Source organism: Carassius auratus, unplaced genomic scaffold (genome assembly GCF_003368295.1).
Source record: "Carassius auratus strain Wakin unplaced genomic scaffold, ASM336829v1 scaf_tig00217290, whole genome shotgun sequence".
In the NCBI taxonomy this organism is placed as follows: Eukaryota; Metazoa; Chordata; class Actinopteri; order Cypriniformes; family Cyprinidae; genus Carassius; species Carassius auratus.
The window spans coordinates 28,490-56,053 of record NW_020528985.1 but is presented as its reverse complement, the minus strand read 5'-3'; the positions used below and the strand labels follow the sequence as shown (position 1 = coordinate 56,053).

Below are 27,564 nucleotides of genomic sequence, written 5' to 3'. Positions count from 1 at the left end.
TTCTCTAGTTATTCTCTTGCAGAGTTGCACGCACAGGTCCATTTTGCCTTTCCAGGAATTGTCAATATATAGACAACTTCCTAGATCCTGGATATGTGATTTCCAGTCTTTTTTTTTAACCGCCAGATATGGAAGCTATGTTTACGTATAAGAATAATCGCTTTTCCTCTGCTCTCTTTCCTTTGCCCCCCCTTCCGTCTCAATCTGTCTTTCCTCTCAGTGGATGATCCAGGAACCGCACAATGTGCCACCTTCTTCGGCTGCATTGGGAAGGATAAGTTTGGGAAGATCCTTAAGGAGAAGGCAGAGGAGGCCCACGTGGACGCCCACTACTACGAGCAGAGCGAAGAGCCCACGGGGACGTGCGCTGCCTGCATCACTGGCGACAAACAGGTCAGCCACCCCTTTCCTCTAGGAGGGCCCTTATCGCTTCCTCAGGATAGCACCCCCAACACACACACACACACACACACACACACAGCGCACATTCACACACCCCACCTCACTATGCATTGGGACTCACTGTTCCCTTGCCGGCTGTTCTGCTCTTTTCCGCTAGAGCTCTTGATTTATTTATTTGCCGGGGTTAGATCAGCACAGAGGTATTTTGATACACCGCATGACTTGGCCCTGAAGGGTGCTAGATTCCATGACTGAGCAGATATGTGAAACCGCTTGGGACGAATAAAGTGCTACCTACACATTTGAACAGAGCTGATTGATGTGTTTATTTAAGTGTCACTTACTATTTCTCTGCTTGTGAAGAAAATGTGACTGTAAGCACGGAAGCTTATTGACTAATCTGTAATCATACGAACTGTGAGGATTTGTTCAAATGAACAGCAAATTTAAACTTCTGATGGCCCGCTGACACATTTTTGCGGCTTGCCCGGATAATCTAAAAGGAAAAAGCTATATCAGAAAGAAAAAAAAACTGCCGCCATGGATATTAGGATTGGGAATTAAGGAGTTTAATGATACTGAATTTCTGTCAATGATCTTTAATGTTTTTTAATAATTTCATTAATGATTCTTTTAGCACTTTGTAAGATATATCACCATTTTAGATTTGCATTCAAACTGAAAGAATGAATGTAGATTTTGTGCTGCTGGTTTCACAGCAAAATGTAGAACTGACATTTCATTCACTTCTGCACTTCACACGACGACGCATATACATACTTGACAGCAACTCTTTAAATTTAAATAAATAAATAATCATGTAAATATTTTTAATAGTGCACTGTAAAATAATAGTATTATCACACTTTCCTATTTTATTTATTTTATAAAAAAACTAAAATACTAAAGTGCATTAATGTTGTTATTATTACAATAATAATTTTTTATAGCTATATTTAATGGGTCACATTATGTGCAGTATGAGCACCAAACCGAATTTCCAGGTGGCCTCATAAGAACCAGACTGAGAAACTTATGTGCACCCCTGGTTATTTGTACATTTACTCATATGTTAAAATTTTATATCATAGAATTGTATTATATTTATTTATATATATTATATTAAGTCAGACGTGACCATGAATATCTTTCAGTTCAGTTTGTTGAGTCTTGTTAATGAGAATAATTCAGTAACCACACTGGCTGAATCATATTTTTGTTCCCTAGAAAGAACCGGCTCATAAGAGTCTTGTATTAATTTTTCTTAAAATTCCTGTCATATGCACATAAATTGACAGTCACCACATATAAGCTACTACTAAATATTGAAGAACTTCATTATCTGTAAAGTTGCCTTGCAATGATTTGTATCGTAAAAGCGCTATACAAATATACTTGAATTGAACTGAAAGAGTCATTTGTCAAGAAACAGACTGTATGTTCTGTGCTATTGAATCACAATGGTGCTGCTTATACTAGTGGAGAAAAATGTTTTTTGGAGCTTGACAAACACAGTCGCTGTAAACGTTTTTTTATTGTGCCTAAGATATTCTGGGTTCACTGAAAAATATACACAGTTTATTACATAATTTTAATTTCTGGCAGGGACTATTCCTTTAATGAAAAAAATGCATACATATGCAGGGGCACCGGTCTCAGTGACATCAGCTGAATAATAGATGCTCCTCTGAGGCAGCTGTGATCGTTTCAGGTGGTGATCTGCATTTGTTTTGCATGTTTGTCAGCCCATGCTACTGCCTTTTAATCAGAGCTGCTAACAAAACTATTGGAATGGTGCGTGTACATGAGCAGCCACTCACAGGTGTGTCCTCTCTGAGCTAAGCTGACAAATGAGAGACACCGCAGATCATCCGGTGTAGTTTATTGTGGATTCATGCATGTGCTGTAACAGAATTGATGTTGAGAGATTGTTTATGAAAGCAAATACTACCGATTAGCATTCTCCAGGTGTTATAGACCCCCTTTGGAGTGCACATACTTATAGTCATGTAATATACATTTAAAAGGTCCCATGTAACCAGTGAAGATATGAAATTCGAGAAGGAGATTTATGAGGGCTGGTCTCTTTGTTTAGACTGTCATAGTGTTAGTGTGAGTGCATTAGAGACCGTTTGAAAGAGCAGCGGCTTGTAGAGCTGTCAGCCTTGGCCTTATGAGACTCTTCTCATTAGCACCTCACCTGTCAAAGCAGACCCTTTCATTACAAGAGACTCGCAGACCTGCAGCTCAAGGCCTGAAAGCAGTTTGATCAATATCTTACTCAATACTTTCTCCCTCCAGCTACGCAGTGCACCTGTATGCAGCCACTGGTGAGACAGGTCAGACGAGAAACAGTGTTAAAAGGCCACTGATTTCAGACCCGTTTGTTGGAGGGAGGGAGAGAGGTCATGGGTCTACAGCCTGCAGCGAATGGTCTGCCCTTCCTCTCTGTGCCGCCTCTCACTGTAAGCTGTGGAGAAGAGTCGTGACACATCTGCCTGGTCAGATCAGCGTGACTCTGCCACTCGAAATGCTTGTTATGCCTTAATGGATTTTGATTTTAATGAAAATGATGACATCAAGCCGGGGGAGTGTCAGATCAGCCTATTGCATGTTCTTCTGTGAAAATTACAGTCAGATGCTTTTTTTTGGTCAGGGAAAGGTGTTTAATTAGATGGATACACATAGTAGAGATGCACAACATAAACACATATTGTACCCGTTGCGGGCTGGACTTAAACTGGACTCCTAAACCTGCATCACCTGCCTGAGCACCGTTGCTCTGTCTCTTGAGTCTCTGCTACAACACAGCAAATCAAATTTGTAAGGCGGAAATAATATATACAGTATATGTACTCATTTCTGATTACATGATTAACATTTGTATTCTCTTGAACCCGTTTTAACGAGCATGCACCTGTTAATCTATTCTCTACGTCTGCCGTTTCTATCAAACCTGTTCAGTTTTCCTCCAGAAGCCGCAGGTCTATTGATTCTCATTTGTGGCCTGACTGTGCATAGCAGTGCTTTTTCTCTAAGGCTAATGCTGCTTCATTGTAGCGGCTGGCCTGTTGGGACTGCATCCTCTCAGTAACAAGTGAATAATGAGAGTGGTTGTTTTTCAAAGTGGAATTAGTTGTTTTTGTTGATACGAGGACCACCGGGAGGTTAATGGAGAAACAGCAGTCCTGGTGGACGTTTGCAGTTCTCCTGCATTGATCTGTTTGTTCATTTATTCATGGGAAAGGTCTTGTAAGGCATTTGCACTTAAATAAAAATAAGAGAAATAAAGAAAAAAAGTATGTTGATATTTAATTCCGGTAGAGCTGACACTAAGCAACTGTTTAGAAAACCATAGTCCATATGTTAATCATATTCCGCCTACAGCAATTTACAAAGCTACAGCAGCAGCACGTTTCACTCCGTGAAGGAGCTGTATAATTTACACAATCACCCTGAAGATAAAGTCGGTTTTCAACTGCTTTATGTGGTTTGTTTTATGCAAAGCCATTTAAAAGAAGGAAATTGGCATTGGTGTTATGAGAAATAGACAGTACCCTTGGGTCATATAATGGTGGTGATTTTAAAGATAAAGCCTTCTGGAAACAAATGCATTTGTGAAACCATGTATTCAGCTACATTCAACTTTTTTTATAATATAAATCTTGCTGGACCATTTGTCTTGCTGGAGTAATTTTTTTTTTTTTAGATGCACACCAACATTTTCACTGAACTCAAGTTATTTACTTATTTATTAAACGCTACTACTCTTCAAATGTATAAAATATTGTATCATGTACAAAATAAAATATGTAAAATAATATATTTTTTTTGTTATCAATTGTTTGTTGAATTTTCTTCTGGGAACAGTTGTATAAAACAAAAATCAACTGTGCAAATTTAGAACCCATGCCACCCCCCGTAGACTTAAAAAATAAATAAAATAAATGATAATAATGAAAAATAAATTAATACCTTAACAAAAATCTTTTTTTAAATATTAAAAATGTTAAATATATTTTTATTTAAATGGTTTTATTTTTTGCAGTTCTGAAATCTGCAAATTATATTTCCATAATGTAACCCCATTATGTAATATTTAAATACACATTTTGCTGGAAAATATAATAATGTTGACTCCTCTTTATAATCTGACAGTGACTGTAGTTTTGTGTTTTTGTTGTCTGTTAGGTCTCTTGTTGCAAATCTTGCAGCTGCTAATTGCTACAAGAAAGAGAAACACCTCGATCTGGAGGAGAACTGGAAACTTGTTGAGAAAGCCCAAGTTTACTACATCGCTGTAAGTAGAACTGCCTCTCTTGACGCTTTTGCCTTGTTTGCAGTTTGTCACCACATGATGTGATGTGTTAAAATTCAGTTTTTCAAGTTGTTGGCAGTTTGCTTATTCTTTTCTGAGCCAAACACAGAAAAATCAGATTGCAGAGGGTGCAACTTTTTCCTCTTGATGATGGATGAGAGATTTTTTTTGGGGATGTGTGTTTTGCAATGTGTGTCAATTGAAATTGTGAAGTCCTGAAGGGTCGTAACTGTTACTGAAAGATGAGGGGTGGAGTGTAGAGCACAGTCAGTGCTCTTTGACCTGTGAGAGTCGAGAGCTTTGATTAACAGGTCACGAGGGGGTGGGATGTCTCACTCTGAAGGTCACCGACTGACCTGTTGCCTTTGTATATGGTGCATGTACCTCAAGCCCTTAAAAAAATAAGTTTGTCTAAGCGCTCTTCCACTTCGCTAGTCAACTGTGCTGGTTAATTCTGAGTACACACCATGAGAAGAGAGAGATGCAAAAGCCACTGCTTGTAATTACAGGTAATCAAGGTTGGTGTGTAACGAGCGACCCCTATTACACTCTGACCTTATTGTTAATGAGCCATTGCAAATGTGATTGGGATGGCTCTCTGTGTGGGTCTGTACCTGCTGTAAGCTCCATTCATTGAGGGAAAGTCTGGCATCCGCACAGGCTTGGACATCATTTGTTGAATACCTGTATTGTAGGAATGTGATTAACCTCGAGGCAGGAATCAGTCTTTGAAGCTCAATTTGGCAGCCATTGTAACGTGACACTCTAATCAAATCATTTTCGGCCCTGATTAAACATTTTTCATCACACTGTCGTTTGGTGAATGGGAAGCTTGAGGCTATACATGAATATTGAGGAGCTGTTGCGTGTTGACGGCCTTTGTGTTTTCAAACTTGGCTGAATGCGCCAACATTCACAGGAAAGTGCCCTGATGGCTCTGCCGCTCCATCGGCTTGCTGTCGCCATCACTTTTTTTCAGCATGTTTGTTGCATAAGCATGCAGTCGCACAAGACGCTCCGCCGAGCATCGAGATCCACATCAAGCTGTGCCATTGGATGAATGGCTGTCCTCGACGGCAAAGAACGCAAGCAAGCACATTCCAGTGTTTACTGAAAGTCTAGTCCCTGTTTTGTCAGGACAGGCTTTTTGGTAGTGCTTGTTTGACAGTGATCCTTAGGGAGAGATGATAGTTTCTGTTGTGGATGCCCTGCTTAGTTTGTCCAAGGCTCAAATTTCAGCTGAGATTAGAGTGCTGAGTGTCCCAGTGGGCAGGCTTGTTTTTCCTCCACCGGTCCGAACCGAGTCGTGAATTCAGCTTCTCCAGGTGCGCTGCAGGTCTCCGCTCCACAGACATGTTTAATGCATTTAGCCAAGCTGCACTCCAGCCACACATTTTTCTTGTTCTCGCGCTCTCTCTCTTTCTGGCCAGAGGCGGCCCGGTGATGGTCGAGGAGTGTGAGAATTGATTATCCAGCCAGAGAAAGTTCATTACAGGAGTAGATCTTCTCCCACCTTAATGGTGGAGCGAAAGTTCCTGAATTCTGCCTCTGGTCTAAGAGCGGTGAGCAGGTAGAGATGGACATGGTCCCTAAGCGAGCCGACTCCAATGTGTCAGGACTACGGTCTCGATGGTCGAAATCTCTACGGATTTCCTTTTTGTTCTACACGAACTTGTTTCAGAGAAGGGACTCCGGAGCTTGTTTTGGCTAAACGTCAGATCTTGATTATTTGAACTGAGGAACTGAAAACAGGCCAGTTGATCAAATAAACTGAGCACTCTTGTTCGTAGTCCTGCCGGTTATCTTGGAGTCTTTGTATTCAACTGACGCAGGATTATGTAAGCGATTTCCTCTTCCATATAACCATCACAGGCTGTGGCACCAGCCAGTCTGGCCTTATGTATCAAGTCACATCTGTCTCTCTCTCTCTCTCTCTCTCTCTGCTGACCTTAATTTTATTTTTAAGTATGAAATAACTGGACATACTGTACATTGTTTCTCCTCTATGCCCGGCGTTCTAAAATGCGTAGTTTTTACAAAGCTGATTAGTCTGAAAAGCAAGGTGTGCTTTGTTTGGCCAGCTCTCCATTGTGTTGTGATTGGACAAATGCCTGTAAAAGTAAAAGTCACGCCACATATCATACTGTAGTGACGTGTGCCCGCACAACAAGTCAAAAACAATAAAACCCATTTCAAACAGGTTTGCATTTGTTTTACACGGTGGGGAAATAAATCCTGATTATAATGACTTACACAGTCTTATTACGCATTACCTGTGTAAACATAATACCATGTCTGCATTTGTGATCTGCTCAAAACTTGGATTTGAATCATCAGTGGCAAATCCTTTTCATATGTAAACGTACTTGCATACTGTGAGTCAGTGGCACACATATTTGGGTTTAACTGTTCCGGAACAGTGTTGTAAATACAACTTAACCACTGATTTCTAGTTGTGTCCTCTTTTGGAAGGCCAAACAAAATAGTTTCGCTTTCACAATGAAAAACACAGCTTCTCCAGGACACGGTGCCGGTGGCAACAGAGAGAATAAAAGTTACACCACCTTCTTCGCATGAATATTTGGCCAGCGTTATGAAAATATTCCCACGTTGTGACATAGACATGTGGGGGCATGCTTAAAAAGGCATTTTAGGAGGGCGTGGACAAATCTTAACTTCTATAAAGAATATCTATTTGGATTTAAGTCTTTAGTCTTTGCAACTTTACAGATCTTTATGCACCAAGAGCTTGTAACTCCAAAGAGAAAGGTAAACTTTAAATGACATCATATGACCCCTTTAATGTAGCTCTAATTGAGTCAAATGGAGAGTTGGTGAATTAGAATGGAAACAGGAAATGTATATGGATAACTGACACTGTAATTCAGCCACATTTTGGGTCTTCAGCATAAAAGTGATTAAATCCCAATTCATTTAAAATGCAAATATGTTGGCTGGGTTTATCATTGGTGGTTGTGCAAATATGTAATTGCCATGTAATTGGCAAGTGTGTGAGCCCATCTGTGAGATCACAATACAGTGGTGGTCAATCCTCAGCTCACCCCCTTAGAGAGCTCTTACACTGGACTGCTTCAGATCTGGTCTGATTCTCACATAGCTCCCTTGACATTATGGGATAGCACATTGTGATGGCACCCCAGTCCACTGCCAGAATTCTTATCTGCTCTTTACGGAGCCATGGCCTTAGAATTGTACCGTATCATGGCATCAATCAGGACTGCTCCGTTTTCCACCGAAGCACCTCTCAGTAACCAGCTAGATTTACTCATTTAATGGTAAACAAGGACATATTGTGAATCATAAGTGCAAAGTTCTGCTTGATAGTCCTCCGCGGTGCATTTTGCTGAGATTGTTTTTTAAAGAGGGTTGAGTGGAGACCATCCAGCGCCATTTCCACTTAATGCACTGTGGCATGCTTCAGTGCAGTGATAAGGGAGGCCTCCTTGAGCGGTAATCTCTATTGACCTTGTGTTCAGAGTGGAAGACATCCCTGTGTGAACATGAAACCATGCAACTCGCTCACTTTAACCTCAGGGATGATTTTAATTTACCTTGGTGTTCTATTAAGAGGCTAAATATAGGCATTTCCTGAACGTGTGTGTGTGTGTGTGTATATGTGTGTACATATATATATGTACATAATATATATATGTATACATATATATATATTATGTATATATATATATATATATATATATATATATATATATATGTATATATATGTGTATATATATATATATGTATATATATGTATATATATATATATGTATATATATATATATGTATATATATGTATATATATGTATATGTATATATATGTATAATATGTATATATATATATGTATATGTATATATATATATGTATATTATATATATATGTATATGTATATATATATATATATATATGTATATGTGTGTATATATATATATATATGTATGTATGTATGTATGTATATATATATATATATATATATATATATATATATATATATATATATATATATATATATATATATATATATATATATATATATATATATATATATATATATGTATATATATATATATATATATATGTATATATGTATATGTGTGTATGTATTATTTATGGACTTAGTGTCCATGACATCACCCGTAGACTCCTGAAGAGTGTTTCTGAAGCTCAAAATGTGCAGAGTCGCCATCTTGGCAGCACGTCACCGTGTGACACTCCTGGATAATCGAAAATGGGCAAAAAGGCGGGAGCTGGTTGCTGAAGCCACGCCCACCTAGCTCGACAGCAATGGCAATCCACCTGTCAATCAAGTGACCACACCCTTAATTATGCAGAAATTTAAGGCTTAATATACTTTAAATTTAGAGTTATAAAAAATTCACCCCCCTCACAGTTGTCATGAAGGGCAAAATTAGCTATATAGACTCATTAACTCATTTTTTGCACCAGGTTGTGAACGTTTTTTTTAGGCATTTTAACATGAGGATTGACTCCCTTTTGCAGCCAGCCTCAAGTGGCCAGTCGGTGAATTGCAGTTTTATTCACTTCCTTGTTGACTTCATGAGACAGAATGAGAGGTTGCCACTCTGTATTTATACATACATAAAAATATACATAGTGCACAAACACATTATGTAATTTTTTTAATTTTTATTACTGGATGCAATTAATCATGATTAACCATTTGACAGCACTAATTTGTTATACATTTATATCAGAATGTAATATAACAAACTATTTAAATATTAGAAGCAAGACTCTCGATTTTTGTTCCCCCCATTTCTTCTGCTCCCTCTTTCCTCAGTTTCATTCATCTGTAAATCAGATTAGCATGAGGGAGTTTGTGCGGTAAAGCACTGATTAATGATGCCTGCTGCCAACTCACAGCTCACCCGCTACCATAGGGTGCAATTGGACAAGAGGAGAGTTAATAGATGCTCGGGCCAGGCCGGGCCGGGCAGTGCGCCTTTCTGCCACCGTGGCATGGCAGAGGACAGCACACAGGCAGAACAGCCATTTTTCAATAGAGAAGAGAAAGGGGAGGTAAGAGGAGGGAGGGAGGGGTGTTGAACTTGTGCCAAATGTTTGGTGGCAGGCTGTTGCTAGGAAATCAGAATCCTGAGGCAGAGTGTTCAGAGAGACAGGAACAGAGCTGCAAAAGACACACCAAAAATGGAGATGGATTTCAGAGATGGTGCACATTCACATGGACAGCTAAGACATGGATTGTTTATTTTGTTGTGATTTCTGTAAGAATGTCAAATTACGGTCAATGTCTATTAAAAGGGTGGTCCACATAAAAAGAAAAAAAAAACATGTTATCATTTATTTAGCACTGTATCTGAGCTGCTGTTTTTCACATCTATCTCTAGTCACACTATACACTTTCATTGTATGATATAAAGAGCAGCATGGACATTCTGCTAAATATCATCTTTCATTTGTCATGCAAAAATAATTCTGACAGATTTGGAAAAACATATCTGGGTGAGGAAATGTTCACGGGTGTTTAATTTTCAGGCATACTATTTTTTTTTTTTTAACCCATCGTTTTCTTCATAAACATTAGAAGAAAGTGTTATGTTGGGTATTACACCCAAACATTAACCTCAGCAGGGTAAATCAGTCAGTCACCTCTGCTCTATGGTCATTTTTAAATTAAAATAATAACCAATAAAATGGAAGCATTTGTATGGAGCCTTGAAATGTTTCAAACATCATATCATATTTCACGTAATGTCATATTTTGTATTATACAATATATATTTATTATTTTCAAGTGATAAGCAATCAGTAAAACAACTTCATATTTACATTATAATAGCTGCCAGTGTGTTATTGTTAACTTTAATTATTTGAAACTAAATAAAGCTCAAATTAAAATGTATATATTACATGGAAAACAGAGAATATGATAATGGCATTTACTGTACCTTCAAACCATCCTACAATACATAAATGTAAAGTGCAAATGTTTTGTGTATTACAGCTAAGCATTAACCTCAGTGTGTCAGTCTTCTCTGCTCTGAGTGAACACGCTTCTCTGAAGCCACTGACATGCAACTGTTCTCTTAAAGAGACAGGAGCAGTTAAAGGTGTGCACGTAGTCACGTTATGGGGGAGAGAGAAAATAGAAACAGTGGGTGTGGTGAAGTGTGAGAGAGATGAAGATAATTAAAAGCGGGGCCCAGCGGGCCTCTGAGCCCCCAGCTGCAGATGGTTCTAGAGCAGCCCAGGGACATAAAAGAGAAGCTCTTGACACTTGCAGGCGTGTGCCAGTTCCATTGAGTGGATGCTTCGTCCAGAGAGGATGTGGCTATGCCGTGGAGGTAGCTGTGAAAGGAAGTGTCACCTGTGAGGGAAAAAAAAACACATTCTCTCTCTGTTCTTCTCTCTAACAGTATCTATAGCTCACTTTTCACAATGTGCATTTGGCTAGTGAGAGCTTTCAGACCTGTAAGTGCTATGGTGCACACAAAGCAGGTTGAGCTATGTCTAAAATACTGTCAGGAGAGCAGGAGAGAGAGAGAGAGAGAGAGAGACCATTACAGCAAGCAGTATGGCAGCCTGCACCCTGAAGTGGCATTATTCTCTCTCTCTTATTCTTCATCATCCCCTCTGTTTTTTTTCCCTCTTCCTTTTTTCACCAATCAGACATCAGAGTTCCCTGGCAACAAAATTGGGCACCGGGTTGGGGGTGGGTTGTATTTCATACTCATAAGGACACCTCGTTCACAAGGGCTCTGCTGATGAATTCAGTGAGGTGACTTGCAATGCCATCCCTCCCACGTAGGTATCGCTGCTTTTGCTCAGACACACACACGCTCGTACTCAGGCAGACCTCCTGCTGACCTTGAGCTGAATCTGGCGTCAGCTGCCCGCCAAACTGTAACCCCCCCCACCCCACCCCACTCCACCCAGAAAGATCACACAATGCAAATCCAGCTAGTGAAGGGGAAAAATGTGACTGGCAGCCGCCCCATCACTGCAGGCTGGTCACTATTAGTGCTGCTTACTAGGGTTGTCACAATAGCATTATTTTACTAGTTGATACTAGTACCAGTTAAATTACACACGTCTCTTTGTTAGCACAAAAACAAGTGTATGTGCGCAACCAATTTTTTATTTAAACACCTGGGGGTAGTTGTGGCCTAATGGTTAGAGACTCGAACTTGTAACCCAAAGGTTGCGTGTTCCAGTCATGGTACCATCCGGGACTGTAGGTGGGTGGAGTGAATGGTCAAGACCCCTGTGGAAGGCACCGCAGCAAGAATGGCTGCCCATTGGCTACATGTCATGTCATTTCACATAAATATTATTACATTACATTATATTATATTTCGTTTCCAAGGTGCTTGTATGTAGGTTCACAGAGATGCTGGAGAATAAACATGTACATAAGCATATATTTAATTAGTTAAATATGAATATTAAAATAGTAACAAATTAAAATGGAAACAGTTATATGTAGCCTTTAAGTATTATTACATTATATTATTTTAATTGCAGATCATTTTTAATTAAATAGTTTTCTCTTTTTCTTGTTGGAAAATCTATTATATTTTTCATCAAACAAGAATCATACATATTAATGATATGACAGAACCAATTATTTGTTGATATTTTTGTTTCCATGTAATAATATATAACAATCATTATTTTTTTTATTCTTAATTGTTTTATTAATATTAAAGTAAAAAAAACAATCGGTAGTAAAAAACATTGCAGGTAAATTTTAATTGATCAAGTTCTAAATCTATTGTTCATCAAAGTAAATATAAACAAAATAAAAAAACAATGTAATAAAAACTAATATATATTATATATAAAACAAAGTCTCAAGTGAATATAAATATTTGATCCATTCAAAATTTAAAATTACTATTTTTTTCTTTCATTTACAAGGCTGCATTCATTCTTTGCAAACCTTAAGTAGATCTGTAGATGCACATCATCTTGATTTGAATTGGTGTATCGGAGGTTACTGGCCGTGGACACTCTTGCAGAGATCTGCCATGTATGCATGAGTCATACTGTGAGTGAAATGGCTTGTTTAGTTTTTCTGTGGTCTGCGAATCTCATGCATGTGGGAGCAGGATACGTTTCTGATATCCTAACAAGTCAAGACAAGCCACCTTTATTAGATAGCACTTTATAAACCGCTTCAACGCAGCTTCACTGTAATAAACAGGAAAATAACCCTATCCGTGATGAAGACTTCATCAAATATGACACAACACAGAGGAAGCATTTTGTGGCCCAGACTGCTGTACCAAGGGAGAGACCAAATTAATCATAAACCCTTGCTAAATGAATCTATCAGTTTCATCTAGTAATAATATTGCACTTATAATCTGTTTACCATTTTATTATTTTGTCTAATAGCAGTCAGTAATGGTGAGGTCCTACATGATGATAAGAGCCTAATTGTACAAATTATACGCACGTTGCATCTTAACCATTAGCCTCACTCCCCCTTTTACCAATTCATTTATGCATGCGTAGTGCAAACACAGCAGCAGCCAGTTAGGTATTATTTGCCATGTGTCTAATTTGCTGCGAATCAGGAAGGCATTTGTGCTGGTTGGGGAGAGGAGGCTGTTTACCCAGCGGAGACATGCTTGCAGTATAAATGAAGCATCATTAGCTGACGTGAGTGCACATGGGGTTGTGTGTTATAATGTGATGTTATGGCATCTCCTTTGACAACTTGTGATTGGTTTTCAGTCTCGTTTATTCACTGCACACATCAGTTACTGTGTCAGTGTGTACCATTTTAAAAAGAGAAGTTTTTAAATACTTTTCTACTTTAAGAAATTAATACATTTATTCTGCAAAAACACATTAAATTGATCAGTTGACAGTAAAGACATTTATATTATTGTAAAAGATTTCTGTTTCTTGATCAAATCAGCATATTAAGCTGCTGCAAAGTCAGCTTTGCAATCACAGAAATAAATACATTTTAAAATATATAAAATTAGAAAAGTCTAATAAAATTTTTACAATATTACTGTTTTTATTTATCAAATAAATGCAGCCTTTGTGACCAAGAGATTTATAAAAAAAATAATAATAATAAATTGAAAAAAAATTCTTACTGGTCCCAAATTTTTGAAAGGTGGTGTTAAATGAGTAGAGCGACTTTTGTTGAAATGACAAAATGTGGTTTGAATGATCAGATCACAAAACGTTTTGTCTTTCTATTCTTTCGGTTTCTTCCAATTAAGCCAGTTAACAGTTCGTTTTTTTTTTTTTTTTTTTACTTTAGCACATTTATATTTACACACATTCTTTTACAGGTCAGGCCAGCAGGTTTCACTACAGTTGCGAGGACATTTTCAGAAAAGCGAGTGCTCTCCAAAAGTTCCAGTAAAAGCACACACTCAGGGGAACAGCACTCAAGCACAGTCGATGCCTCTAAAGTGTACACACACTCTCACGCTCATTGCCGTAAACCTTCTTCAAACACAATCCTTTCGTGTCGCTGAATAGGACTCGAAGCGATCAAAGCCTCATGTTGTCGCGTGTTAGATGAACATTTGATCTGACGGAGTGCTCTCCACGGCCGATGGAAACCCCTCTTCCTGCCTGCCCCCAGGGAGGAAGCGACCGGCTGAGAGGTCAGGCTAATATTTAGAGATGATAAGGGGATACCGCTGGAGGTCTCCAGGCCTCTTGTTACGGGTGAGTTACACTGCTCCGAGAAACCCTCCTTCACGCCACCCTTCAGACACGGGATCGCTGCTCAAACAGACACTCCAGCTGAAACATTTATGTGCCGTGGCCGTGAAATTGCCACGAGCAGATGAAGTGCGGAGACACCCGAGTTGCAGCTGATTGTTTTTTAATGCGTTGAGCATTGAGACTCACATATTACTACACAGATCCGAGTATGAGAGGGGATGAGTTCTCCGATATGACAGGATCAATAAAATATCACAGAGTGTTAAATACTGGATCAAGTACATGCTGAGATCTAGCTTAACGAGTCAGGCGTTCCGAAACATGGCGAATGATTCAAATGCTAAATGACATTTGAATACATCTCGTTCTATTGATCTGATTCTCCAGTTTGTTTAGAATCCTTTCTCTTGGGTCGATCGACCTACCTACAGTAAGTGAGACGATATTGCCCTGAACTTCACTTCACCCGTGTTTACACAGCTAAAGGCACAGTCTGTGGTATGCTTAATACTGTCTTTTCCTAAGATTTATGAGCACTTTTGGGGCCCCAAAGAGAAGAGATGAAGTTTCCTTCAAAGCCGCAATTCACCTCGTCAATTATTAGCGGCGGCGGTTGGGTTGGCGGATCCCAGCTATGTGTGTGAGAAGAGTTAGAGTAACACCGTGCAGATGTTTGGGCATAGAGCAGATGTCAAGAACGGGGGTTTGGGGAAGAAGGGATTCGCACTTCTCTCAGAGCGATTGCTCGTTTTACATCATCTGCAATTGTTGATAGCTAATGATGTGCACGTTTACGCAAATCCCTTCTTTCTTGTGTATCTAGAGCCCCAATGTGGACGCGCTTGCATCTAGCTTATTTAAGCACTGAGATTTTTCCAAAAAGCAAAAGAGGTTGTAACTTATTTTGTTCTCTGGTACACCGGAGCTCTCCTTTTTTTCCCCCACTTTCTGAGAGTCAGCGCTGTTGTGAAGTGAACTGCTTTGGGTATGTTAAGCTTTTGGTTGGCACATGTACCGAACACCTGAATATCCTTTTACCTTTTGTTATGTTTGGCTTTATACAGTCTTTTTTTTCTTTATAGTCCTATAAAATGTTTTTGTGAGACATGTTTGGAAGCATGCTCGGTGAAACATGAAATGTCTTAGCCCTGAGTTGTAATTTTTTTCTGTTTACTTTCCTCTGGACTATGATGTTAACAAGCGGTTTCTGATTTATTTGTATATTGTGTTCAATTTAAGCTGTGTTTTTGGCTGTAACCTGGCACACCTGGCTGAGGCCCATCATACAGCCTCCAGGGCACCGGCTGAAAGAGACAGCAGTAATGCAGCTGTACTCCCACACACACCCTCCCTCCTAGAAACAAGACATGCTCCATCCATAACAGGCACCTTAAGCCTCCTGGTTGGATGCTGTGGTCAAGTTTAAGACATGTAGGATATGCCAGCGCAGAGCAGTGAGTATCAAGTACATGTAGGGGTCGTCTGACTTTCATTTATCTGATCTTTTCTTTTATGTTTCAAACATTTAAAAAAGTTTTTTATCATAAAAAAAATGATCACATTAAAATGGTCTTGGGAATGTTTTACCTTCAGCATTTAGTTTTTGCTATTTTTCAAATGGCCAGTATGAAGAGATTTTATGACTTTACCCTTCTACCAAACCCAGACTTTTAATCTTCAACTTTGCAAATCCATCATACAAATGGGATTTATTACATAGAAAATTGTATATATTTTAATGGACAGTTATTAAATGACATATTGAACATTTCTGGAATTAAAATTTATACCTAGCATTTTTTGTACCCTACATAAACACTGTTCAGTTATATTCACACTTTGTCACAATAAAAACAACACTGAACAATTGTTTAAAAATGTTTATTTTTCAAAAAATGAGTATAATTGTCTACCAAGTACGAGATATGATGTAGTAGGGCAAGGCAAATATCACCTGTGAATTTCTAGTCAAGCTCTTATTTTCAGAAAAAAAGTGTAAAAACATTATTCAACTGTCTATTTAGGGTACTCCAATTCTAGCTTCATTAGGAGATTATCCTTAAAAAGGCAAAATGTTGAACAGTTTATTTCCACCACAAAATGCTATTGAACACAATACATGATTAGATGTGGTGGGAATGATACATTTTTAGTTAGTGACGAACTAAACTAGTGAGAGAGTGAAAAGTGTTTCTCAAAAGTTTATTTTCTAAAGGCCAAAATGTTCATAAGTTGAAGAATCACCCATAAAGCAGCCTCTAAAGTATTTTTCCTAGAACATGACCTCTTAGCATAATAGACCGTCTTGTGCCTGTTTATGGAGCCAGTGACAAGAAACTATTTAAAGAGCTATTAGCAAGTGACATAACAAGAGGTGACGTCATGGAGCACTCTGCGATGGGCTCATCATCTGTGGTTTACTGGAAGATCTGAGTCACCAAACAGGAAGAGCAAAAATGGATGAGATGAGGAAGTTAAATCTAAAAAGATCAAGATTCCCGCTCCGGTCAGAGTCTTGACTCTATCAGTATCTCAGATGTCAGCCGTGTCCATTAAGGGATTCAACAGATCATCATTCATGAGAGCAGTGGGCTGCTATGGAGTTCACATCACATCTTAGTAATAACGTTACACGATATTAAAGTGCTTTGTCTAGGCATTTTCTCTTGGTTAAGCATATTGTTCCCCAGTGTGTTCATAGGTATGTTTAATTCCATGACTATGCACATTTATTGTATAGAAATTGAATTGCATTAATAAATTAGCACTTTCCATACTTTTCACACAGAAATACTAATGAGCGCTTAGAATTACCCATAACAATCGTGGAGGCGTGGAGCTTTTATTAGGCCTGTTAATGGTAAGTGCTGAATTCCCCACAGTTTTGGGTGCTGTGGCTGACTCTGGAGTCTCCAGCGCTCCGCTGCATGAATATTCAAACGCTTCCATTAATGAGAACCAAGCTGGATCAAGGCTGCGGGCTTTGTGATACGCTTCAATATGAGTTTGAAGCAGCGCAGCTGGTGGGTATGCGCACATCAGGATGTGATGCGGGGGCATTTCTGCCCTGGGATCTTTCTCAGAAAGAAGTCTTTTCTTCTTTTTCCTTCACTTTTTTTGATTTTTAATAACACTGTACATTGGAAATGGATTTGATTCAAGGCAAAAAACACAAGTGTTGTCAGTAAAAGAATTTGAAATAGCGTGGAATCCTCAGATCAGTCTGAGTTAATTAGCAGCATGTTAAGTTGTTTTAAATTATAATGCAACAGATTTCTGAAATGTCACAAAAGGCAAAATTTTAAGTGCTCATAATAAGCACTACCATTTAAAATGTTGTGGTCGGGAAGATTTCTTTCAGTGTTTTTGAAAGGGGTCTTTTATGCTGGCCAAGGGTGCATTTATTTGATCAAAAATACAGTAACAGTAATTCAAAAGAAAACGGTAATTAAATATTACAATTTAAAATAATGGTTCTCTGTTTGAATATATTTATTACGTCGATGGCAAAGCTGAGTTTTCAGCATGATTCTCCAATCTTCAGTCTCACATGATCCTTCAGAAATCATTCTAATCTGTTGCTTTTCTGCTCAAGAAACATTTCTTTTAATCAATGTTGAAAACATCCAGTTCAGCAGTTGAAAACGGCTTCATATTTTTGTGGAAGATGTGAAACTGTTCTCAGGATTATTTGATAGATAAAATATTCGAAAGGAACAGAATATATTTGAAATAGAAATCATGTGTAACATTATAAAAGTCTTTGCGGTCACTTTTGATCAATTGAATGCATCCTCGCTGAATAAAACTCTTAATTTCAAAATTTCCATTTGACTGACTGGACCTTTTGAACAGTAGTGTATAATATAAATATCTTCTGCCACACAGCTGATCATGCAGCATAGATACGATCTGTTACAAATCTGTCTTGTTTGAATGATCTGTTAATTATTTACCTCTTTTAACGTTAGACCGTTAGAGATGCATTTACTTCTCTTTCCATACTCTATATACAAGTTTATGTATTTGTATTATGTATTTCCAGTTGTTTCCACTTGTTCCCCCTCCCCCACTTGCACACACACCAGTCCTGTCTTCTCTTCTGTGTGGGTCTTATCTTTTGGGCTCAGGAAGTAGTTTGAATTAACAGACTGCCTTTGAAGCCATCCAGCAAGGTTAACCCCACAAGTATTTCCTGTTATGGCATCGCTCTTAATCCATGAAACCAGATTTCTCATCTGTAAAGTAGATAATGTGTCTGGAAAAGCAAAAACATTTACTGTGGGTTATCATGATTAAGCAGCTTAGCCGCGACACCGAGCGCTGGGGAATAGCGGCGGGAGACAGCTCCTTTCTCTCCCTCAGAAAATATCACTACTGGATTGATGCAGTGAGCTTCTCTCGAAAAACAATCAATTTCTGCCCCCGTAATAAATGACCTGTTTGTTTGGATTCATGGCGGAGTGGAACGAGGGAGTTTTTCTTTCCTCCCCATCATGTCATAGTCGCTTAATGAGCCGACTGCGCGCCTGACATTATTGACTGATAAATAACGCAGGAAATTACTTTTGATTTCATTTGTATTCACATATCACAGCGTTCCAATTAATCCAAAGCAATTTCTGCTTTCAGCATTACCTTTTATAAATGTATTCAATTTCATGGTAAATCACAGATGCTACAGCTTATTAAACCCCTCTTGATCTCACACTAACCTTAATGCAACATGCACACGCTCTGCATCGCAGAGGCCTAATAACACAGAGGCAACTGCAGGCTTCTTCTGACACATTATTTCACATGTTTTGAAACCACAAACCAAGTTAGCACAGTAATAAACACCGCCCAGCCCTGTGCTGTCCTGCTCACAGCTAAACTTACACGACTTTGCACACTGTCAGCCAGGATGTGGTCAACTAACAGCTTACCATGTTTGTCTTTTGAAAATGATGCTAGTTCAAGTTACAAGAAGTTTCACTCTTGCCACCGTGGTTAGATGCGTTTAAGATCATTCAAAGGCAAGACATAAGTTTAAATTCATGTGTTTTCTAATTGCCTGGGTCATTTTCTAAAAAGAATTCAATGTTATCGTCCTTAAAAGTGGATAGTAAGCATTTAAGTTTCACATTATAAAATTCTCGTGGAAAACATACACAAATGTATAAAAAATAATAATTGCTATACATTTTATCTCATTTTTATTACTCATTATACATCTCTAAACAACATACATTCATCAGACTAAAATTTAAAATTTATTTTTTTTACATTAAAAATCTGTATATTATTATTTTTTTATTTTTTTTAAAAACAATTGCTATTATTTTTCAACAAGGTGGGGAAGGCACTATGTATGTTTAAACATACTTTTATTTAATTATATCAAGATACTATGAAGTAGCTACTTGGAAGTAGTTGTTTGCATTTTTTATATATTTGTTTATTTATTTATTTAAGTTTAGTTTCTAACATCAATAATGCCAATGCCAACAAATAAAAAGAAAAGCATTTTCTTTCTAAAATACGTTTTTAATTAATACACTTTTTTGCACATACTTAACCTTGGAAAACCAAAATGGGAAACAAACAGACAAATAAATAAATCAAGTACCATATGAAGACAATTTGTCTGGCACTTTAAATAAAAGTGCAACAATATAGACTATATATAGATTGTTTTTTTGGCTGTTGTATAATGTTTTTTTATTTATATATATATATATAATATACACACAGCATTTGACATTTGTGTCTAGGGCTGGTCCGAATAACATTTTTTGAACTTCGAAGCTTTGATAGTAATCAACACCGAATATTCGAAACCCCGGAGGGAGGGGCAGAACATATTCGTCTCTCTAATAAGTCAGGAGTCTCTGTGTGTCTGTCTGTTAAGGTTAGGGTTACGGTTTTTAGCCATTTTTATTAGCCTATGTGGAGAACCATTCATCCAGTCGTCTTCACGCATGGCAGGTGGGTTGCTGCGGACCCAAGGGAGTGCGGTGTCTCATTTGATACAAAACACATAGCCAGGTCTGTTAATAGCAATACTTTTAATATAAACAAATTATTATTAGGCTGGACTACTGTTAATTTTTTTTTTATATCTGCCCTATTCGTAAGTATTTTCCAAGCAAATTAATTGGACATTTTATCATGTGTAAAATTACTGATTAACATGGATGATAAAATCAGCAAGGTTTTTTTGTTTTTGTTTACACCAATATACTATAGGCGTAAAGTTACTGACAGAACTCAGGTGATTGTGGTCTTGTGCTGTTGTGGTAGTCCAGTTTCAAATGGCATATCTGGCACACTGCCTTTGTCTTGTCCTCATGCAATTTAAAGTGCTCCCAGCTGAGGTCTTCTGCATTTTTGTCTTCTCTTCTAGATGAACTGGAAGATGATGTTCACTCATGGGTGATCATAAGCTGTTTATCCACTATTGGACCAAATGGTTCTCTTTGCTTAATCGTTCCAGTCCGGGCCAGTCAGCACGGATACGGTTTCATTTTCCACTGTGGCGCTTATAAGGGAGCTCTTTGGAATGTAATACAAGTGTGTCAGTTGTTGCCTGGGTAACGCAAGTGTAATAAAAACAGCAGAATGGACAATGATCAGATATTCCTGTTTTTGGGACTCCTTTTTTATCTGATATTACTTCATTCAATAATAATAAAAAACAACTCTTGACGTGAAAAATAAAATAAAACAGAAGACGACGACAGGTATGATATCAATAAGCTCGAGTGTTTCCTCGAAAGACCAAACTGTCTAAATTTATCTTTCTTTGTTGAACGTAGCCTAGCTGTTTCATTGACATTTGGAGAAACTGGTACCCAGGCAACGGAGTGGGGACATCTCGCACTACAGCACGGTTGTCTAATGGTGCCGAGAACGGTTTGTAATCCTGCCGCACCATACCAGGCTCACGTGGAAATACAACTGTTACCGTACCTGACATTCCTTAGAACTGTTCGGCCCGATATTAAAGAGAGTGGCTATATTCAAGCGCGAATTAAGACCGTTTCACGAGGGATGCCAGGTGTAAAAAATTTTTTTACATTATTCAAATCTCAAAATTTTAAATCAAATGCCAACCCACCAAACAAATATTTGAATAATCAAATATTCTGGTCCAGCCCTATTTGTGTCATGATTGAAAGGTCATGGATGTGATTGTAACCATATTGTGGGAATGACTCAACTGTTGTTTTGCTGTGAGTGTAAATGCCCAATGATTTTATAAATGAGTTATGATCTAGTCTCACAACCAGTGACGAGGATCCCCACTCATGACTCACACTGGATGTGTACTACTCCTACTACAAGGGCAAGCTGGGGCCTTCATTTAAGAAAAGCAGGAAGTGTTTTTCATGTGCGTCTCATCCCCACCAATTTGGCCCTGTCTTGCCCTCCACTCCCCGTCTTTTTCCTGGTAAAAAGCATAGCCATCATGGGATTCAGGCTCCAATTAGTAACCCTTTGAGTGAAGGAGTCTAAACCAGGCAGATGTACTTGTGCAGATGAATGAAGGGGGAAGCGGATGTATGTGCTTGTACTACGAGTCGGGCTGTTAAATTGGCTCTGATGATTTCCATTTTGTGGCACAATTAGATTAGAGGAAGGAATCGCACGCTGATCAGTGGCTCTGAAATCAGTATGACACGTCTTTGATGAGCCCTTCAGTGTCGAGAGAGGGAGATAATGTGACGGAGAGAGAGAGAAGCCCTGTTCTGTCAGGGACCTTTTGAAAAGGAGTTTGCTCTGAGATCAGTTTCCTATAGAAGCAGCACAGGTTGGTATCATTTTGTTTGTGTGTACACCAGAAGCACTGACACAATTTTGACAAGAAAATGTGGCTATACCGGAGAGTAATCTGAACTAGACTCAAGGGAGACATGTTTTCAGATCTTTAATCTGCGAGGACATTACCATGAGGATCAGTGTGTACAAACAACTACAATTCAAGCTGTTGAGGGACTTTACTGAGAGAGTCTATTCATGAGGGAATCTGTGTGTGGTGTGTGTTTCACAAATCACCTTTCTTTGGTGTAAAATAATGCTGTCACTATGGTATGAGGATCCAATGTCTTGTCGAATGTTTAATACAGTGTATCTGCTATTTGATTACATTTTCTGAATATCCACAATGTATTTGCATTGATTTTGCTGGCAATTTATAATTGAACCAACATTGTGAATACCGCATTGATTTTAATGACTTTTTTTATTTGGCCATTAAGTTGTCTAAACAGCGTGTCATTGGAATCGTTTTGTATTAAGAGAGTGTTAGGAGACATTTAAATAACATCTCTGATTTAAACTTCAGTGGCAAAAACATTAAGAGGTGGTTCAGTGGATTTGTGTGAATCCGTTCAAACTTTGTGGTTTAATGAATCGATTTAAAACTTTGATTCAGAGATTTTCTTTTTTGTGTGTGCGACATTTCTCACAGACAGATTGTTTCAATACAAATATTTCATGAATGAAAATGATTAAGTATCATGCTTTTAGTGACAAACTGTGGAATCTTGTTTGGATTATTTATTAATTTTATTGTGTTATACTTATTGATTTAAATATTTGAATCTAAATTGGCTACAGTGGCTGTTTGGTCAAAATGATGGGTTTTGTGATTGGACAAATCCATGGCTTGAAGCAATTTCTGATCAAAAGCATAAAGTACCATTCAAAAATTGGGGTCGTTAAAAACAATGTTTTCCATTTTAATATATTTTCAAATTTAATTTGAACCTTTGTTGACAAAGCTGAATTTTCAGCAGCTGTTACTCCAGTCCTCATTGTCACATGATCCTTCAGAAAATAAACTTTTTAAATCATCAGTAACATAGAAAATAGCTGTGCTGATGTCTTTTATGTTCCTTTTGTGTGTAATTTTTTTTTCCTTCTCATTATTGGTATTTTTGTGGGAACCATTTTTTTTTTTTCAGGGTTCTTTGATGAATAGAAAGTTCAAAAGAACAACATTTATTTTAAATCTTACTGACCCCAAACTTTTAAACAATGTAATTTAGAATTTCTAAATGTATTTTAAAATAGCTATTATACCAACACTACTATTTTTTTTTTTTTATGATGAATAAAATTTTGATTCAGATGTGCAGGGCAAAGATCACCAGTTTCAAAGGCAATGAAAGGTAGCGAAAGTTTATTTCTAAAAGCACACAGCACATGACATGTTTGTGACATTTCTCTTGTCATAGCAATGTGTTTTTTCCTCTTCCCTTTTTCTCTGTCTCCGTTGGAGCGCAGATCCATGTGATCTTTTGCCATAGACAGGGAGCCTTCAACAAATATGATTTCCAAATCATTTAGACAGCACAATGGCATTATGCAACGTATTTCCCTGTTAGTAGCAAAGTTGAATTGAGTACACAGAGATGTTTGTGCCTGTGAGGGCAGAGTGACACTCGACATGTAACAGGCCCTTCTGATGTGACTGTTGACAGACGATTCGCTCTCTGTTTCACATGTTGTGCCGTCACTTTGAAGGGTGTAGCTGTAAGCCATATCCTCTCTTGTTCACTGCACTTGTTTCAATATTTAATGGCGAAGGTCAGCCGAGCGAAGCCACTGCCCCACATAAAGGATTGTCGAGGAGTTGTCTGTCAACTCGGAGGAGTTGTCGGCCGCTCCGTTGCTCACAGTTTCTCAAGCAGACGTGATGAATTGGTGGCAATTGATCGATCCTTATCAACACAGTCAAGTTTCTTTTGCATTGGCGTATCACTGCCCTCATTGTCCCTGTAAAGCGATAATGGAGATCATGTTGTGCCATTTATACAGAATATTTTGTGGTTTACTGCTGGATGTGTTTGTTTATTCGAGCGTGTTTGGACACTGTGAGACTGGATTTTATTGTAAGTCCTTTTATCGAGCTGCAGGAAGAAAACCATACAGTTGAAGGCTCTCATTGGACCACTGTTGCCTTTTGAAAAAGGCAGAAAGTTTTCCTTTTCCTCACAGGAGAGATAAGGCCAAGTGCCTGTGAGGATTACATTGGCTAAGCCCTTATCACTCCAGAAAACTCACCGCCTGCTTCTGTATGACTGCACGTTAAAATCAAGAGGAAATGTTCCTCTTTTAAGTGTTCTTATTCCCATTGAAAGTCATTACTGGGGCAGAAGTCTTTTTTTTTCATTCTCACTCCTGCAGACGGCTGGCTGAAGAGTTAGGTGGCACTAAGTGTCCTCTTTATTACAGAGACATTTCTAATATCCTCAGGCTGGTTGTTATTCTGATGGGAGGCCGTCGTGGTTACAAAACATAGACTCTTGAACGTCTTGATCTTAAAGGGATAAGCCCAAGACTGAAAAATATAATCTGTATACTGCTCCTACTTGTTTTGGCACCCTTAACCCATTTTTTTCTTTCAAGTGGAACACACAAGACATTTTTAATAATCTTTCTATGTAGTTGATGAATGAGGGCTCAATCTCTCAAGATACTATTCGGAAAAAAGTTGTATTAATATATAATGTGTGTATGCACTGTTACACACACACACAATATATTATACTTTTTTTTTTTTTTTTTTTTTTTACAATTTAAATATCGTTGCTGCCAGTTTTTGATAAAAATAATTCTTCCTTGCTGAATAGGAGTAATTTCTTATATATATATATATATATGTATGTATGTATGTATGTATGTATGTATGTATGTATGTATGTATGTATATGTGTGTGTGTGTTTGGGCTGAATTTTCCTTTTTGAGTGAATTATTCCTTTTCAATGTTAATATTTTTCCCCCATCTTTATTTTTCCACATTTTCTTGCTCTTTCCGTCCATTCATCTTTCACTTACATCTCAGCATGTACATGTTTTTGATGCCTGTCCTCTTTTACCCCCGTTTTTCCTTAGCTTCTATTTCACTTTCCTCTGCTGTTCGTCCTTATTTCTCTCTGTCCTAAACTCCCTCCCTCCTTCCATCCATCTGTCTCTCTCAGTGAGCCCCGTGATCTCTCTCTCTCTCTCTCTCTCTCTCTCTCTCTCTCTCTCTCTCTCTCTTCTTCGGTCTCCCAGCGAAGCTAAAAATGAATTGGTTGCTTTGAAGTTTCATTGAGTGCTTTATTACAGGACTAAATAATGCACACAGTGGCTGAGATTTTTTTTCCTTCATTAAGACCTGCTTCCTGTCAGCGTACACCTGACTTCCTCAGTGATAATCAATCCTGTGTCCGGTAACCAGTCCTTAGGGGTGCTCCCTATTTGCTTTGCATTTATTGATTATGATTATGAACACAAAGTGTCTGTGTGGCTATCGGCAGCTGCTACTGCCACTATTATGTTTTCTGTAATTATACATTAAAGTGGTCAGAAATTAGTTAAAAGCCGCCATCAGATCAAATCCTCATCCCAAGACATTAAAGTCAACATGAAACCAAATTGGCAAGGTTTATTTTATTTATGACCAAAGAAGTGTATTATGTAAATGATTGATCAGTTATTACAGATAAAAAGTTTGTCCTCATAATCCTTCATCAGATAATGTGCCCTGCTTCCAAAATGATTAATGATTATATTATGTGCTTAATTTTTATTTAATTATTAGATTAATTACATTATTATGGGTGTTCTCTTAGGCTACTTTTACTGTTGAAGTAGTGTATAATGTTTTTGTAGTACAATTTTACTGGGGGGTTAAAAAGCTAATTGCTTGTGATTTATTGGTGTTCATTACGATTATTTAATTAATAATTCTACAAGAGTATTGGGCAAGGCATTATTCCCCACACGGTCATTTGAACACCCATTCACAGATTCAAATGAAGAAATCAATAAGTTGTTTCATTTACGTTTTGATATATTCTTCCAAGGGATTAAAATGCAATAGATGGAAGTTAAATTTCCTAGCCATAGAATTGGATTGTGGGTTACTAAATAAGGAGCACCACTGTTTTTCCTCTGCTTCCTTCACGTCTCTCAAGGCTTCAGTAAATTTAAGCCCTCTCAGGGTTTTGTAGTTCGCTCAGCACAGATTGCCTTAAGTGGCTTATGCCAATTGCAGTTTCTTGGTGCAGGCAGGCAGGAAGCGAGGGGAGCATTTAGCCATGCAATTACAGACAGAATGACTCCATAGGTCCTCTCTCTCTCTCTCTTTCTCTTTCTCTTTCTCTCTGTGTGTGTAATGTGCAGCACAGATGAGCTTCTTCTATCCTAAACTCCTCCGAACCAAACAAGCAGAGCCTAAAACAGACAGTATATGTATCAGTCCATGTGGCGTTGTGGCATCAAGCTTCAAAGTCATGCAGAAGGGCTTCTTATACCAGCTTCCGTCATATCACACTCGTATATGCTACAACTACAAGCTGTTTCATATTTTCTGGCAAATAAGAGGCCCTTCTGCACAGGGCTTTAAACATTTTTGCATCTGCTCAAGTAAAATAAACTTATTTAATCATTTAATTAGTTTTTGTATTCATTTTTCATTCTGTTCTTTTGTATAAAAGATACATCATGATTGTGATTAAAGAGCTGTGGAGGAAGTCCGACATCTCAACGGATGCAAAAAAAGAGAAGAGAACTTTGCTGCTATTACAGTAACTGTGAGATAGTGGCTTATACTGTATAGTGTAGATTCATACTAAATAATGTTATCATAATGAGGAAAAATGTGCTTCATTTGTATTATAACTTTGGGAGTTCTAGTTACTAAAAGTTACTGCTTTGTAATTAATTAATCGAAATTAATCGCATTTTAATCGCATATAAATATTTGACCTTAGAACAGTGAGAAGTAATTTTTTTTCACATGGATATATAGTATACCATTGAATAATGACTGAATACATAAGCTTAAGCAACAAAATATTGTTTATTTTTGTTCAATCAAGTCTAGCAGACCAGTGCAATTTTTGCCATTAAGTGTAGCAATAGCATATTTAGAAATAGTACATTTCAGAAATACAGGAAACTTATAGGTGCTGGAACCTTCTGTAAAGTGTTTTTAAGTAAAACACAATACTGTCAATTACATTCAGAACATTGGAAACCCTGACTATTAGAAAACATCTCTCTGTTGCTTCAGAGGCCATAACATACTAAGTCCAACTCTCAATAACCTTGGCCAAAACAATAAAGAGTTCAACATAAACTGTTGCACCAACAAAATAATAC

General features: G+C 37.9%; 1 protein-coding gene across 1 annotated transcript in view; it reads left to right on the top strand.

Moving 5' to 3' along the window:
- Positions 1-208: 208 nt before the first annotated feature.
- The window catches only part of LOC113100528 (adenosine kinase-like), a 52,101-nt gene continuing 24,745 nt past the window's right edge, over positions 209-27,564 (top strand). The window contains exons 1-2 of the mRNA XM_026265211.1: positions 209-393; positions 4,594-4,702. Of these exons, the coding sequence (XP_026120996.1) occupies positions 224-393; positions 4,594-4,702 (279 nt within the window). The 5' untranslated portion in view covers positions 209-223. The remainder of the gene's footprint in view (positions 394-4,593; positions 4,703-27,564) is intronic.